This window comes from Argentina silus (assembly GCF_951799395.1).
Source record: "Argentina silus genome assembly, chromosome: 7".
In the NCBI taxonomy this organism is placed as follows: Eukaryota; Metazoa; Chordata; class Actinopteri; order Argentiniformes; family Argentinidae; genus Argentina; species Argentina silus.
The window spans coordinates 11,919,961-11,934,436 of NC_139661.1; the positions used below are offsets into that span (position 1 = coordinate 11,919,961).

General features: G+C 42.1%; 2 protein-coding genes across 8 annotated transcripts; one reads left to right on the forward strand and one right to left on the reverse strand.

The window, feature by feature from the left end:
• Positions 1 to 675: 675 nt before the first annotated feature.
• On the reverse strand, positions 676 to 11,474 carry ewsr1b (EWS RNA-binding protein 1b). 7 transcript variants are annotated; one of them, XM_083673651.1, is made up of 17 exons: positions 11,449 to 11,474; positions 10,653 to 10,689; positions 10,473 to 10,524; positions 10,143 to 10,284; positions 9,306 to 9,320; positions 8,595 to 8,790; positions 8,194 to 8,453; positions 7,868 to 8,033; positions 4,194 to 4,231; positions 3,529 to 3,561; positions 3,214 to 3,329; positions 2,974 to 3,103; positions 2,280 to 2,393; positions 2,073 to 2,199; positions 1,879 to 1,976; positions 1,168 to 1,438; positions 676 to 1,049 (listed from the first exon to the last, which is right to left on the reverse strand). In XM_083673651.1, exons 1-17 carry the CDS (start codon positions 11,462 to 11,464, stop codon positions 1,013 to 1,015), a joined length of 1,848 nt encoding a protein of 615 aa, XP_083529777.1. In that variant the 5' UTR covers positions 11,465 to 11,474; the 3' UTR covers positions 676 to 1,012. The 7 variants fall into 7 exon arrangements, with proteins under 7 accessions (XP_083529777.1, XP_083529775.1, XP_083529773.1 ...); XM_083673649.1 differs by having other exon boundaries at positions 8,194 to 8,456; XM_083673647.1 differs by having other exon boundaries at positions 8,194 to 8,468.
• Positions 11,475 to 11,759: 285 nt separating this feature from the next.
• On the forward strand, positions 11,760 to 14,442 carry rhbdd3 (rhomboid domain containing 3). The gene is made up of 5 exons (XM_083672965.1): positions 11,760 to 12,037; positions 12,158 to 12,541; positions 12,664 to 12,790; positions 12,924 to 13,187; positions 13,271 to 14,442. Exons 1-5 carry the CDS (start codon positions 11,875 to 11,877, stop codon positions 13,458 to 13,460), a joined length of 1,128 nt encoding a protein of 375 aa, XP_083529091.1. The 5' UTR covers positions 11,760 to 11,874; the 3' UTR covers positions 13,461 to 14,442.
• The last annotated feature ends 34 nt before the right edge of the window (positions 14,443 to 14,476 follow it).

The window sequence follows — 14,476 nt, forward strand, 5'->3', positions numbered from 1 at the left end:
GAAACAGATGGATTATAATTTAGGAAGAGGAGACCTAACTAGTATCAGACAATTAACTTCCCTTTTTTAAACATCTCAGTTTATTTACTGTTTGTTGCTGCCCACAATTACTTTACCCAGTGTGGTGAGTAGGCTAATACTGCTGAAGCTGACAATAGCAATGCAGAGGCCTTTCAAAATAAAAAATGTCCCCAGCCTCTTGGGTATACATTTAACAGATTAGGACATACACCAATATCCACATATCAGATGTTGCCCATCCCACACTAACAAACAACTCAATGGTGAAAACAACCAAGGGTGTTCAAAGTTCTGCTCATTGGCAAATGTGTGCATAGCTTTACTCTGTCCTAACTCCTCTGACAAAGTAGAGCTGAATCATGTTCATTGCTTTCATGATTGCAATTAAATCAACACGGTACAATGAAGATAATAGTTATATTCTATAGAGAAAGTCCTCAACTTTACAGGCTTAGTCATGCTCTGATAACAGCTGCTATATCTCAAGTAAAGTGGTTGGGAAAATGTATCCATCATGCCTGTGTTGTTTTAATGCCGCACTTACTGTACTTCACAGTGCCTCCTTGTGGACAATTGAGTAAAATAGTGCAGGGCTGTAAAGTGAAACAAACATATAATACCTTTCATGACTGAAAGATTAAAACATGACATCCCTTAGCATTAAATCCGAGTGGACATTTTATTTCAAAATTGTTCATTACACAGTTGTAGGAAGGGGGAGGCTATTACAATTTAAAAAAGAAAAAACGTGTTACAATACACTGCCCAAAGTCGTTCTGTACATGTAATGCAAAAGAAACTTGCAATCAAAATCATAACTGAACCAAGGGTAAAATAAAAAAATAACTAAAAACATTTAACTACGCGTTGAATGAAACTGCACTAGAGTACTCCAAAGCAGTTCTATAACCATTTATAAATATGGAATTATAAATTAAAAAACTGTTTTAAAAAACAAATCCTGCATCAAATGGAAAATTCAAATTGTTCTTCAATAGGGTCGGTCCCTGCGTTCCTGACGATGGTCCCTATGGAATAGGAAAAAACGTAATTTAAGATACAACAACCAATTAATCAATGTATTAACTAATTGATCAATGTAGAGTTCATACAGAATTGCACTGAACATTGAATGCTTTCCCTTACCTCATATCCATCTTGCCTGGGGGCCCCATTCCTCTCCTGCCTCTGCCACCCATTGGGTCCATAGGTGGTCCTCCTCGGCTAGCCCCTCGGAATCCCCCTCTGTCCATTCCACCACGACCCCCTCTGAATCCACCACCACGGTCACCACCCCATCCTCCACGGAAGCCTCCAGGGCCACCAGGGCCTCCGGGTCCACCAGGCCCTCCTGGCCCACCGCGGTCCATCCCTCTGCCTCCACGCATGCCCATGCCACCTCTGCCACGCTCACCACCTGAAAACAAACAGAACTACATCTTATCACCACTATACAGACAAAATACATATACAAGCAACAGAGTTTGCTGCAGAGTGTGTATGTTGCTTTCAACATAATGTTAGGTGCTGGAAAAAGAGAAAACCCAACATAAAAGAACACTTTGAACTTCAGAGGGAGGGAAACAGACGATTAGACTGGTAAGTGGTATTTCCAGTGCACACAGAGCAGCCTCATCCAATGCCAAAGTTTCAATTAAGCTGACTGCTCCACATGGATGATTTCATGTTTCCCAAAGTGGGTTCTTTCTAAGTAGAACCCAATGTGGCTGCTGAGCAAATGGACAGTTGGCCATGGCCTGTCAAATGGACAGTTGGCCATCTAGCAATACATAGTTGTAGTTTTTGAATATAGCCATTAACCAGGCTACTCCTAGTGTAACTGTGTGAGAGCCGTACCTGAGGGAGAGAACGGAGGGGAACCAAAGCCCTCCGGTCTGGGAGCTTTGCACTGGTTACACTCCATCCTCCAGGCAAAGTTCTGGTTGCCACAGCCCCTGAGAAGGAAGACAGTCAAATAGGTGTTGCACAAAAACACTTGCTTTATGTTACACTAAAAACAGAGAGAAAACTCCATTAATTGAGGTACATACTGGTTGGGGCACTCCCAGTCACCAGCTCTCTGCTGCATGTTGCCCCCTGAGGGTCCACCTCTGCCCATGCCACGTGGGCCACCTCGTGGGACAAACCCCCCACGCTCTCCTCCACGCCCCATCATGCCTGATAACACAGACATTTATTTTATTCTGCAGTTAAAACATTGGGGAGTCATTCTAAAAAAACATAGCTGACTTATTTACCTCCACGACCCATCATGCCATCTCCTCGCATGGGCATGCCCCCTCTCATCCCTCCCATCATGGGCTTACGACGGGCCATAGACACCTTCAGCCTCCTGCCCTGGTACTCCTTCCCTGAGGTGGTCATTGACAAAATGAGAGAGTGAGTGTTACTGGTATAGAAAAGTACATTTGTGATCTACTAGAGGAGTAAAATGAAATAATAACTAAAATCCCTAACCAAAACATGTTGGTAAAAGTGGTAAAAATTGGAAAAAAATACAAAATGTCAAACTTCATCAGTTTTCGTAACAGATCTCAGAGAGAAAAAAATACGAGAAGAGTTTAAAAGAGTTGAACTTTTGTTAACCTGCTTTGACATTACACGATATTCACCACAAATTCCTTGATACATGCCGAATGAACTTTGTTAGAAGTTCAGGACTTATCTGTGATACAAATTCGGGTAATATGAAAGGTTCTCCAAACGTTTGATGGGCTCTGCAATGATCGGCCACCTCCTGATCAATATCAGAACAGGTTTGATATTTGATTGTACCCATTGTGCCGAAGTTCTACAGTGAAGTTGTCAAATGTGAAAGCCACGCATCTTGCACTTTCTCCTTGTGCAATGTGAAAGGCTATTCAGCAGTAAGATTTAAAAAATTGTTTATTGTGGTTCTTTCAGACCACATGCAGGGCCAATGGAACCTACCATCAAAATATTCCACAGCTGCTTTGGCACAGAAGGGCTCCTCGTAGGACAGAGTGGCATCTCCCTTTGGCTTCCCTGAATCCTTGTCTGTGTAGATGTTGATGGCAGGCTGTCCCAACCTTCGATTCATCTGAGAAAAATAAATAAATAAATTAAAAAAAACACATCATTGACCACCACAGTTGCAAGTCAGAGTATTTCTAACCCCCATTTCAGACTATGGAAGGGGCCTGTTCTCACCCTAATTGGTCCGCTGTGCTTAAAGAAGATGGCCATCTCCTCCAGGGTGGCTGCCTCAGTGAGCCCAGTGATGTAGATGGTGCTGTTCTCAGAATCATCCTGCTCCTCAGGGCGTCCTAGAGAGATAATTAATCATTAATTAAAAACAGCCACGTTCACCAGAATCTATGGTTGGTTTCATAGTGTGAGCAATCAAACCAAGATTGTGTACCAAGATTGCTGCAACAAAGCCACAACAATTAGTTAAATGCAAACAGGTTAGCAATCCATCCCTCAATCTCTGTTCTGTGGTACGGGGATCATTCATCTGCTTACCCATGTCACGCTCAGCCCCGTTGTTCATGGGTCCTGTTGTCCATCAAGCGAGGGAGAGAAAAGAGGTAAAGCAGTGTCAGTGTGTGCCACTCAAGTCTACTGCAAAACTGCTTAAGAGTATTTGAATTGATAACCCAGACACACTGAACACCGTCAAGACATTTTGGAAAAAATGTAAATGGTAGACCACTTTGGAAGATATATTGAGTGTGTGTGATAAATAAATACCTCAGACCCTTTTGTATAAAAATGTGTGCCATAAGAAAAGTTCCTATGAAACCACAGATAATAATCCCAAAAATACCAGGGGGTTCAACTCCATGAAAAACCATTTTTCAAAACCGACACACGTTTCTAGGCAGCAGCCGTTTGTCACTAATTGTGAAATAAGAGTACCTTGCATTTCAAGGTTACCTTAGGCAGTGACTGATAAACCAAAAGGATTCAAAAGTACCCCTTTGAGAAACAGATGTCTCAGACATCTAAACTGGATCCCCCTATGTCTTCCCCCCATCGTAATAGCAAACAGTATAATTGGTTACCAAATAAAAGAAGTCTGCACACACCAATGTAAGGGCTTAAAAGTAAATACTCGGAGCGTACATGCTCTAGTAGTGGGTTAAAGGTCTGGAGTGGACTAGCCAGTGTAATACTCGTTAACTTACCACCGGGCTTAATGAAGCCACCTCTGTCTCCAGCGATGCTATGGGGGAATAAATGGAGATATGAAGGCGATTTCCCTTTTAACAGCCACTTCCATGCCTCGAGCCCCGTGGCTCGTTTGGGGATGGGGTGATGGACACAGTTCTGACTAACCTAGCTTCTTAACAACCCCCAAAATGTGTATACAGTTTATGCAATCCAATTCATGGGGAATGGGGGTATTAACAGCAACTATGTGGTATTACTTTACTAGCTGGCCACAGCTTCTCAACGACAGTATTCAATAGATGATACTGCCTGAATGTTTGGAGCTTAAAAAGGTAGACTCTGGGATATGACGACTCGCCCGTGAAAACAGCGCAACTTTTACCAAATATATTGTAGTGAACAAGAGCGTCCACTTGTGTTACTGCCCTTCACTTTCTTTCTTTCCATGTCCCTCGGTTTCTTCTTTTTTGGTTACATTGATCAGAAGAGTAGCCTAAAGTAAACAGCTGCCTGGATGAGAACCAAAGATATTAGAATTCTACTGGAGATGCTCAGAACTGCACAATAACACTTTTGATGCATGGGCTCAACACACTCTATACTCTAGTCTGTTGTCATGGGCTCAACACACTCTATACTCTAGTCTGTTGTCATGGGCTCAACACACTCTATACTCTAGTCTGTTGTCATGGGCTCAACACACTCTATACTCTAGTCTGTTGTCATGGCCTCAACACACTCTATACTCTAGTCTGTTGTCATGGGCTCAACACACTCTATACTCTAGTCTGTTGTCATGGGCTCAACACACTCTATACTCTAGTCTGTTGTCATGGGCTCAACACACTCTATACTCTAGTCTGTTGTCATGGCCTCAACACACTCTATACTCTAGTCTGTTGTCATGGGCTCAACACACTCTATACTCTAGTCTGTTGTCATGGGCTCAACACACTCTATACTCTAGTCTGTTGTCATGGGCTCAACACACTCTATACTCTAGTCTGTTGTCATGGGCTCAACACACTCTATACTCTAGTCTGTTGTCATGGGCTCAACACACTCTATACTCTAGTCTGTTGTCATGGGCTCAACACACTCTATACTCTAGTCTGTTGCACCCGCGTTTTTGAAAGTCTCTGGCAGGGTAATCCGCTCGTTTTTGTTATGCCGTCATATCCCAGAGTCTACCTTTAACTGAGGGGTAATCATTACATTTAGAGAGTATGGGACAGAAACCCAGATATTTGTAACAAAATAAATAGATTGCAGATGCATTCCATATGTAGGTCTTAGATACTCTAAAGCTGGTTTAAGTTACATATAGACAAGAGGTTTTAATTACAATAATAGATTACATATGGCTAGCAATCAAAGTAAAAACATATTCTACAGTTGCAAACAAGGAGTAAGGAAACTGAAGTTATCATTTTTCAAATGGAATGCATCTGAAATTTTACAAATAAAACAGGTGATTACATCATATACCTTTGAAATTAAAAAGACACCATGTACATTATTTACAAAGACATGAGTTCAAGTTACACAATTCTAATAAATACAAAATTGAATTGGACCATGTTACAATGTTCACCAAAGTAAGAGACATAACAGTGTTGTTTTAAAAAGTTTCCCCATCACGCTTTTGACACCACCATCCTCATCTCTTGGATTTAAGGCAGAACCCGAATCTCTGTTTAAGTTCCCCTCCTGTTGTTTAAGCTGCCGGCTCTGTACTGAGTACAGGTACTTTTTAGAGTATAGGTGGGTTTACATGGCTCTCACTGTTACCTGTAGCGTATAAATGTGACAAAGCATGTTAAAAAAGTGTTCAAAAAAATACGATTAAACATAACATTTGTTATCCAAACCACAAAACAAATACACATCAAAATGACATTATACACCCCTAAAACTATCCTGTGTGAAAGTAAAAGTCCCATACCATCACTTTTTTTTCCTTCTCCTTACCAAATCAACAAATCATTCAAAGATGATATTACCTCTTTTTCTTTTTTTAATTTAACTGAAAAATTGTTTAACATTAGTGAAATACTTTCAACGTTCTAAGCAGGCCAAACTCAATAACATTATCTAATTTTGAGAACTAAATATTTCAAATGTAAAGAGTAAAACAAATAATTGTTTTTGTTGAGGAAAAGAACAACAACTTTGATCATCCCTTACAGGCTAAACACACTCAGGCATATATATTCATATATTATACTGGACAGAACACCAAGAGCATGAGCAGATGAGTTTCTTGTTACTGGGATATTATCATGAGCTGCCTCTAACTCTATAACCCTGTTTACACAGAGGCATTTCCCAGTAATTTCCCGGTACTGTTGTCTGTGTAAACTGAGCTGGGGCAGGGCATACCACTAAAACTGGTCCTGCTCCAGACCTAGTCATTTTACCAGTCAAATTAGGTTAAATGCAGGTATGCTCATTTGCATTGAATTCCACTTTGTCCTGTGTCCCACCCACCCTAACTCCCTCCACCCATCCCTCCTCTCCCACTTTACCTGCATTGCACTGATGTGTTTAAACGGGGTGACCCAGGTAAATCATGGTAAATCAAGGCCTGTGTAAATGTATGTCAGACAAAAAATACTGGGACATTTTACTGTTATCTCTGTAGGAATATTGCTTATGGAATCAACCGTGACTCAATCTCAATGAAAACACATCAAGCTCAGCAGTGGATGGGAAACATGCAAGACTACACAGGTGGTGAGAATGCTACTTTCCTGAAAAGATATCAGGCTGATAAGGTGAGTTCTGCTTGGGTATGCCCAGAGGACATGTACATTATTGGTTTCAACTCCAGGATAAGTCCGAGTAAGAGTCCCAGATGTGCATTGACCTCAACTTGGTATTCAAGCGCAGGCAAACCCGTGTCATATAGACAACATTAATATTGCTCTCTAAAGTTACATTAACCTGACTTTTATATTGGATAATCTGATATTCACTCAAATCCTAGGTCCATTCAAAACCACTACAAATGATTTAGCCTCGTTCTTAATCATATTGAGTGAGGGCAATCATTAAATAGGTGTGTGCCCTCTTAAATCACTGAAACAAGCAGAGACCCTGAAGCCTTGTGAGGATATGGACCATAATCAGTGATATAAATAATATACATGTAAAGCTGGGGTACAGCACCAAGGGATATCCAAGTTAATACTTTTTAAGCCCAGCTTTCTGTTCATTAAGTGAACCACGGTTCTTTGTCATAATAACACAATCCTTTCTTACCTTTGGCCATTCTAAGGCAGGGCTGAGAGTTCAAAACTACTAGTGAAAGGGTCTCTCATGGTACCCCATTTAGGAATAAGTCAAACCACTGATTAGCCGATCTTTGAAATAGTTGATTTTCAAAATTAACATGTCTGTTTCTCTTCAGGGGGGTAATAAATCATGACCCAATCCAAGCCTCTCTTATAAAAGAGATTTTGACTCTCAGTGAGTCTAACCAGGTAAAACAAAGGTTGAATACAAATAAATGGTGTGTTAACCACTAAAGATTTTGGTATAAATTATTTTTAAAAAGCCCCATACAAATAAAATGTGATTGATTTGATTGTTTGAGGGGATATTAAAAGTCAGCCCTGCTCATCTTGGCCGCAGCACCTGTGAGTGAGTAGAGGGGTAAAGGTGAATGACGAGGAGAGGCACTTACCCCATGCCTCCACGGCTCATGCCTCCACGTCCCCTGCTACCATGCATCATGCCACCTCTGTCATAGCCATCCCTGCCAGGCCCACGGCTCTCCCCTGCACCTGGGAACCCTGCAGGCTCTGAGCCAGAGTAGCCAGCGCTGCCTGAGCCCTCCTGTCTGTAGTTATCTACACAACAACAACAAGGCCATTAGAGGAAAGGTTCTTATGTGAGAAGAGATGATATTTAAGGGATCAGTCTTCACATTAGCAATGAGTAGGTAGACATATTACAATAATGGTGTGTATGAGTTGGAGTGTGTAAAACACAGGAGACTGATGCTCTTACTGTAATGGCTTGACTGGCTGTAACCACTCTGAGGTCCACTCTGTTGTCCATACTGGCTGGGTGCAGGCTGCCCATAGGAGCCTGAGGCCGGAGGGGGGTAGGCAGCGGCAGGAGTCTGTTGCTGCTGCTGTGGTGGGGGCTGCTGCTGGTAGCTGCCCTGCTGCTGCCCATAGGCTCCCTGCTGGGCCTGGTATCCACTCTGCTGCTGGCCATACCCCCCTTGCTGGGGGTAGTTGCTCTGGTTGTAGCCAGAGGGTTGGCTGCTGGCATTATAACTGAGATGATGAGAGACAGGCACGGACAGAACGGATCATGCAGGATTTCTATGCAATTGAAGTTATTGTGGGCTTTTATATATGCATTCTAACTTCTATCCCCACCCTAGTCACTATGGGAGTTACCTCTGCGGAGCAGTGGAGGCAGGCTGCTGGCTGTAGCCAGGGTAGGCAGACTGGGCCGCGTAGCCTGGCTGGGAGCCGTAGGAGGACTGGGAGGCAGCTGGAGCAGCAGCGGGGGCGCTCTCATATCCACTGGCTCCATAGCCCTGGGCAGGCTGGGAGTAGCCATGGGCATTGGATTGGGCAGCAGGGTAACCAGCTGAGGATACAGAAGGCCCAATGGAGAAAATCAGATGTCAATAACTTAGCATATATACTAACAGTCTTAAGACTGTTACAATCACTGCCTCTTACTCCAGATAGGAAAGGGTCAGATGTATAGTTGGGATTTTAGTGAGGAGACTCACTAAACATTACAAATGTATCAATCTGCAGTGATCTACAGTGCTAGGCTCTAATAAGAAGACAGTGAATAATATGATATAGCTGAATAATATTAGTAATACCAAATAGTGGCCCTCTTTTCTCCTGTTCTTTTATGAAAAGTTTCCCATTGTCTTACTATAATATGTACATTACAAGCATGAGTCAAGAGACGTGCTCTCGAACACCAAAGAAATTCTACATATCGTGTTCGACTTCTCGGCTCACAATATCTATACACAATTCTACAGTTATTACATGGATCTGCCCATCAAGTCACTTAAGAATTATAAGAGACTTAAATTTCATGAAATGGATGGAGATGCATGCAATGGAAAATGTGTATCGAACCTGTTTTATTTCCCGCTGGACCGTGATAGCATAAGAGAAAAAAAGAAAAATTTAACTACGGGTTGAAAATGGTTCTTTGAGGTTCCAAATGGCACAATTGCAATCAATAAAAGTTAACATGTAAAGGACAGGTATGACATTTCATGTACAGTCACCTTTGGTTAGAGACATTTGATGGACAGTTCTATCACCACCCCCTAGAGATTGGCTGGTGGAAGGTTTTACAGGTAGCATACGGTGTAGAAGACATACTAGTGTAATTCCCGCCACCCATACAGTTATTTTTCCATTACACTGATCAAGCGCAGGAGCTGATGTTTATTAAATGAATAAAATGGCATTGCAATGCGTGATCAGTGACACTGTGGAAAATGTTTTGCCTGCTACAGTCGTCAAAGAGAGAGAAAAGAATTGCTCTGAAGCTAGCAGGCAGTAAACTATTATGAAGACACCTGTTGAATTGGATCATGGCAGAGGATTTGGTGTAAAACAAAACAAAAAACACACCTGTCCCAGTATTGCAGCGTTTTGGATTTAAACCAGACGACAAAGGTAGGGCCCTATAATGTCACAATATGAGTGTGTATATATATGCGTTGTGCACCAATAGCTGGTTGTGTGTGTAGCCAATTGTGTGTTAGCAAATGTTAGGTAAAAAAGCTTTTCAAAACATAATTCTACCTTGGGTTTCGGTTACCGGTGCAGCAGTTATTTCGGTGGGAAGGTATACCAGTTTGAAAATTCTGATACCGGCACAAGTCTACCAGACCCCCCCCCCCCCACACACACACACACACAAATACATGTTGAATAGTCATTTGGTCTAGGTGAACTGACCTGATGCTTGTTGGCCATAGGTGGATCCATACGGCTGTTGCTGCTGTGCATAGCCACCAGCAGCGGGTGCAGCCTGGGAGTAACCAGTCTCAGCCGCAGCAGGTTGGGCATAGGACCCATATCCTTGCTGGCCATAACTCTGCTGAAAAACAAAGGGGCATTGGTGTTCTGTCAATCATTAAAAACTGTGGGCAAGACAGCAGGTGGGTTTTCCTAATCTTTGTGCCAACTTGGTAGGGGATCAGTATTGTGGGTCAATGATGACCATCAATTCACTCAACTATAGACAAAAAAATAAACAGTTTCCAGGAGGTCCTTCAAAACCCTCACCTGTGCAGACTGTCCATAGCCCTGTGTGGGTTGGGCAGCATAGGAGCCATACCTGCAGAGACAAAGGGGCTTTTAAAATCATAGCCCTATTTTGAATGATTGTCCCTAACTGCAACATTAATATAGGCCTATTCTGAGATTATAGACATATGCTATGCAATCCAATGTAGAAAGACTTACCCCTGCTGGGCACTGGTCTGATTGTATGCACTGTAATCTGTGAAAAAAAGATAAAGAAATAACCGACTTTCACTTACAATTGAGTTGTCTCATTCAAGTATGCATGGGAAGGAGGGTGCAAACTCCAAATTTGAACTATGAAATTCAGCTACAGGCTCATGAGAGGGGACTGCTATCCAGCTGGCAATGACCTTGTGTAAACCTCTGGCAGTGTCGGAAACGATATAATGGACAGTTTTTCAAACTCCACAGACCTCGAAAAAACAAAGCATTCCTGCTGCTCGCTCTAGCAAGGGCCGCAATTATAGGCCTTCTCAGAGGCGGGTATACTCAGTTATGACGGTACACAGCCCTGGCCGTATACGGTAGCTATCGTTACCAAACAGTTCACAAATAACAAGACATATACGGCATATTGAATTTATATTATAGTAAAGCCACAGCAGCGTACATCGAAACGACTTAAAACAAAGGACACGTGGCCGGTTCGGTTGTTGTAGCTACATTGCATGCACCAACTTGTGTCGTGATCATGGCCGATCCGCGCCTGTTCTCAGATGTGTTCACAACGTGACGGCCCTGGCGGCTACATTATGCATAAGCTAGTAGTTGCTACGGTAGCTAGAAAGCTAGCCGTAACCTATTTAGATGAATATTCATTTGGTTTAGCTGTACGATTCTAATGCATATCGCCAATATGGATATCAATAACTAAATATGTGTTTCTTTAACCGGACACACGATTGCGCTTGTATGTCCAATTTAGAAATACAATATAATGAAAAACTGTACCAACCGGGAGCAGACGCCATCTTCGATTCTTCTCGCTCGTCTGGAATAACTACGCATGCGCCAACGGGTGGATGAATAAACCAATGCTGTCTTTCCTTTGGGGGTATACAAAACGTATAAACGTCTGTTGTATACACATTTAGTGGATATACCATGCAATAAAGCACACTAAATTCAATTAATAAATATATCAAGTGGTAGAAATTAGATTTGTCACGACGAAGGGTCTTTTTTAAAATAAAAAAAACAACATTTTAAATGAACTTGTCCAAGAACGTAAACAGGAAGTACAGTACCGATATTGGTAAAATAAAACCAGTACTGTAAAACATTTCAGCTATGTAGGTATCAGGTGAACAAACCGTTTTAAACATAGTAACACATTATGGGAAAACCATTTAACCACAATCAGTACAAGCGCTAAATTACAATGATTGATCGTATATGCTCAATATGGTTTTGGTTTGGATCAAATCGTCCTGGTTTCTTCCTTGGAACAACGTGTCTGTTTACTGTAATGGTACTGATGTGGCTTGGTGGCGTTCAGGCCAGTCTCAGTTTAGGCCCAGGTGGACAGTTCCCAGGATGCCGAGGTAATCTGTTAGATAACCCTCTGAAATACAAATATGGCATTTGGTGTTACTTCGAGTTAAAAATAGATCATATTTGCTGATGAATTTGAGACTTAAATAGCACTCCCTTCTCTCACACAGATCTGTCACTCTATGCCTTCTGCCACGAGGAGCTGCCCTCTCTCCTCTACAATGCTGTTCTCCTGCTATTGCTTGGACCTTGCCAGGAGCGACGCTGGGGCACTGTGGCTTTCCTTGCCCTCTCAATCCTGTCAATGGCCCTCCTGCCTCCACTGTATGCCCTTCTCCTTTTTGTTGGTGGGGATGAGGCTAGTCGGATCTGTGGCTACTCAGCCACCCAACTGGCACTCTTTACAGCCCAGTGCCGTCAGGTGACACAGAGGAAGCTGCTCAGATGTGTGCCAGTTTGGTTTCTGCCCTGGCTTCTGTTACTACTCAGTCTGGTGTTGCTTCCCAGTACGCCTGCATTGCTTCACTTCTGTGCCATATGCATAGGGCACAATTGTATCCTTTACGACTATTTTTCTCACAACAAATTATTGGAAAATTACTGAAATTGTTGTTCTTGGTCCCTGCACTTGTCCCCTCTTCCATTTTTTCATTATTTACCTTAACATTGTTCAAAGATAACCTATCCGTTATTGGAGTTTTGCAGCAAATAGAGGTTATTGGAATTTTCAACTTCCTCCCATGTTGGGTCTATGTTCCCTCCTCCTCCAAGTTCAGGCTGCCCACTTATTGTACCTCACAGAGGTGAGTGAGAACATCTCATAAATGGTCTCAGTGTCATAGCCAATTCTGATTCAGTGCTTACAAGCCAAGAGTTGGTTGAATGATATCTAACTCTTGAGTGTTGCCCCATTAAACCTTTTGTTGTTCATTACAGATCTGGGTCGCTTTCCCAGTCTATCCTAATAGGGCAGGCAGTTCCCCCAAACAGACCCCCTATGGAGGATCCGCAACCCTTGAACCCACAGCCTGGGCCAGAGCCTTTGACACAGTGGTTGTTTGACATGACTGCAGCAGTGTCAGAGGCACAGTTATTGGAGGAGCAGATGTTGAGGGCTGGCATATTGGCCTCCTTACATGATGCCCCACAGGACCCAGGGGTCAAAGTGGAAGTAGCCAAATCCTCAGTATCCTCTCTCAGGTCAGTCAAATCAAATGGCCTTTGGTCCACATTCAAATAAAGTACCATTTGTGAGTTAACAAAGTGTTACTTTTCCCTCTCAGGTTACAGCAACTTGAGAAGATGGGGTTCCCTACTGAGAAAGCTGTGGTGGCACTGGCAGCCTCTAAACAGCTAGATGGCGCCATCTCTCTGCTCATTGATGACAGGGTTGGAGAGGAGGCTGTGGTGACATCAAAGGCGAAGACCCTTCTGCCACCTAGGAGACTGGGACCCTGGGACAAAAAAATGTGATCTTGCATCATGATGTAGTTATATGCTTGGGTTTTGCTGAGCTAAACTTGGATTAAAACGTACACTGTGGGCTTTAGGGAATAAGATAGATCTGTATATGGCACTATCATAGCAGCTGTGAATAAGGGGAGAGAGGACTGGAATCTTCTCACTCAATAGTGAGCCCACTCAAAAGAAGCAGTGTACATAATCCTATGCCATTCACATGGTGTATAATCTATGTGTAGAGCTTGTATGTAATATGTTTTGTGTATAAGTTATAACATATTGTCATTACATTTATTCTGCCCGAAAATATGTTTTGGTTATAGTGGTGTTTGAATAAATATCATAGTGAAAAGAATGAGGACAATTGACCTGTTAAAAAACACAAAACAATTATTTATTGTACCAACCAGCTAGAAGATTCTTACAATAACAATAACACAAATTTCCAAGCAATTTGAAGAGGCCCAAAATGGAAAACACATGACTTTACACATATCAGCATACAAAACGAAAAACTGCTATTGATAATTATTTTTAAATAATTCACAACATTTTTTTTTAATATAAGATAAGAAACAAACGATCAATTAAGCATTTTTTTTTTATTGTGACAGAGGAATCAGTCTAAATATAAGAATGTAATAGTGGTACAAAATGACTTCAACAGTTTCTCTACACCTAATGGTCTTGTGTGCTTGTGTGCTTGTGTGCTTGGGACTGAAGCTGCTATGGGAGAGATGAAATTACTTTCAAATACAAAGCTTAGGGGTAAGTAAATGGGAGGGGTCTGTTATTGACTGTTGATGTAGAAATGTGAGATGTTTCATAAAAGACAACAAACTGTTGATAGCATATTCTGTCTAAACAGAAAAGGTATATGACAATGAATCTGCACCCCTTAGTGCAATTTCCTGTGCTGTAGAATGTAAAACAAACAAACACAAATATTTTATAGGTTGTTTGATTCAAGTGTGTGTGTGTGTGTGTGTGTGTGTGTGTGTGTGTGTGTGTGTGTGTGTGCATGCGGT

Excerpts from the sequence above, each read along its gene's own strand:
- ewsr1b (XM_083673647.1), bottom strand. Across the intron at positions 8,469-8,594 it reads GCCTCCACTGCTCCGCAGAG|TTATAATGCCAGCAGCCAAC; the intron begins GTAACTCCCATA and ends TCATCATCTCAG. Across the intron at positions 1,050-1,167 it reads CCAGGCAAGATGGATATGAG|GGACCATCGTCAGGAACGCA; the intron begins GTAAGGGAAAGC and ends CCTATTCCATAG.
- rhbdd3 (XM_083672965.1), top strand. The coding sequence starts at position 11,875 with ATGATTGATCGTATATGCTCAATATGGTTTTGGTTTGGATCAAATCGT. Across the intron at positions 12,038-12,157 it reads ACAGTTCCCAGGATGCCGAG|ATCTGTCACTCTATGCCTTC; the intron begins GTAATCTGTTAG and ends TCTCTCACACAG. Across the intron at positions 13,188-13,270 it reads TCCTCAGTATCCTCTCTCAG|GTTACAGCAACTTGAGAAGA; the intron begins GTCAGTCAAATC and ends TTTCCCTCTCAG.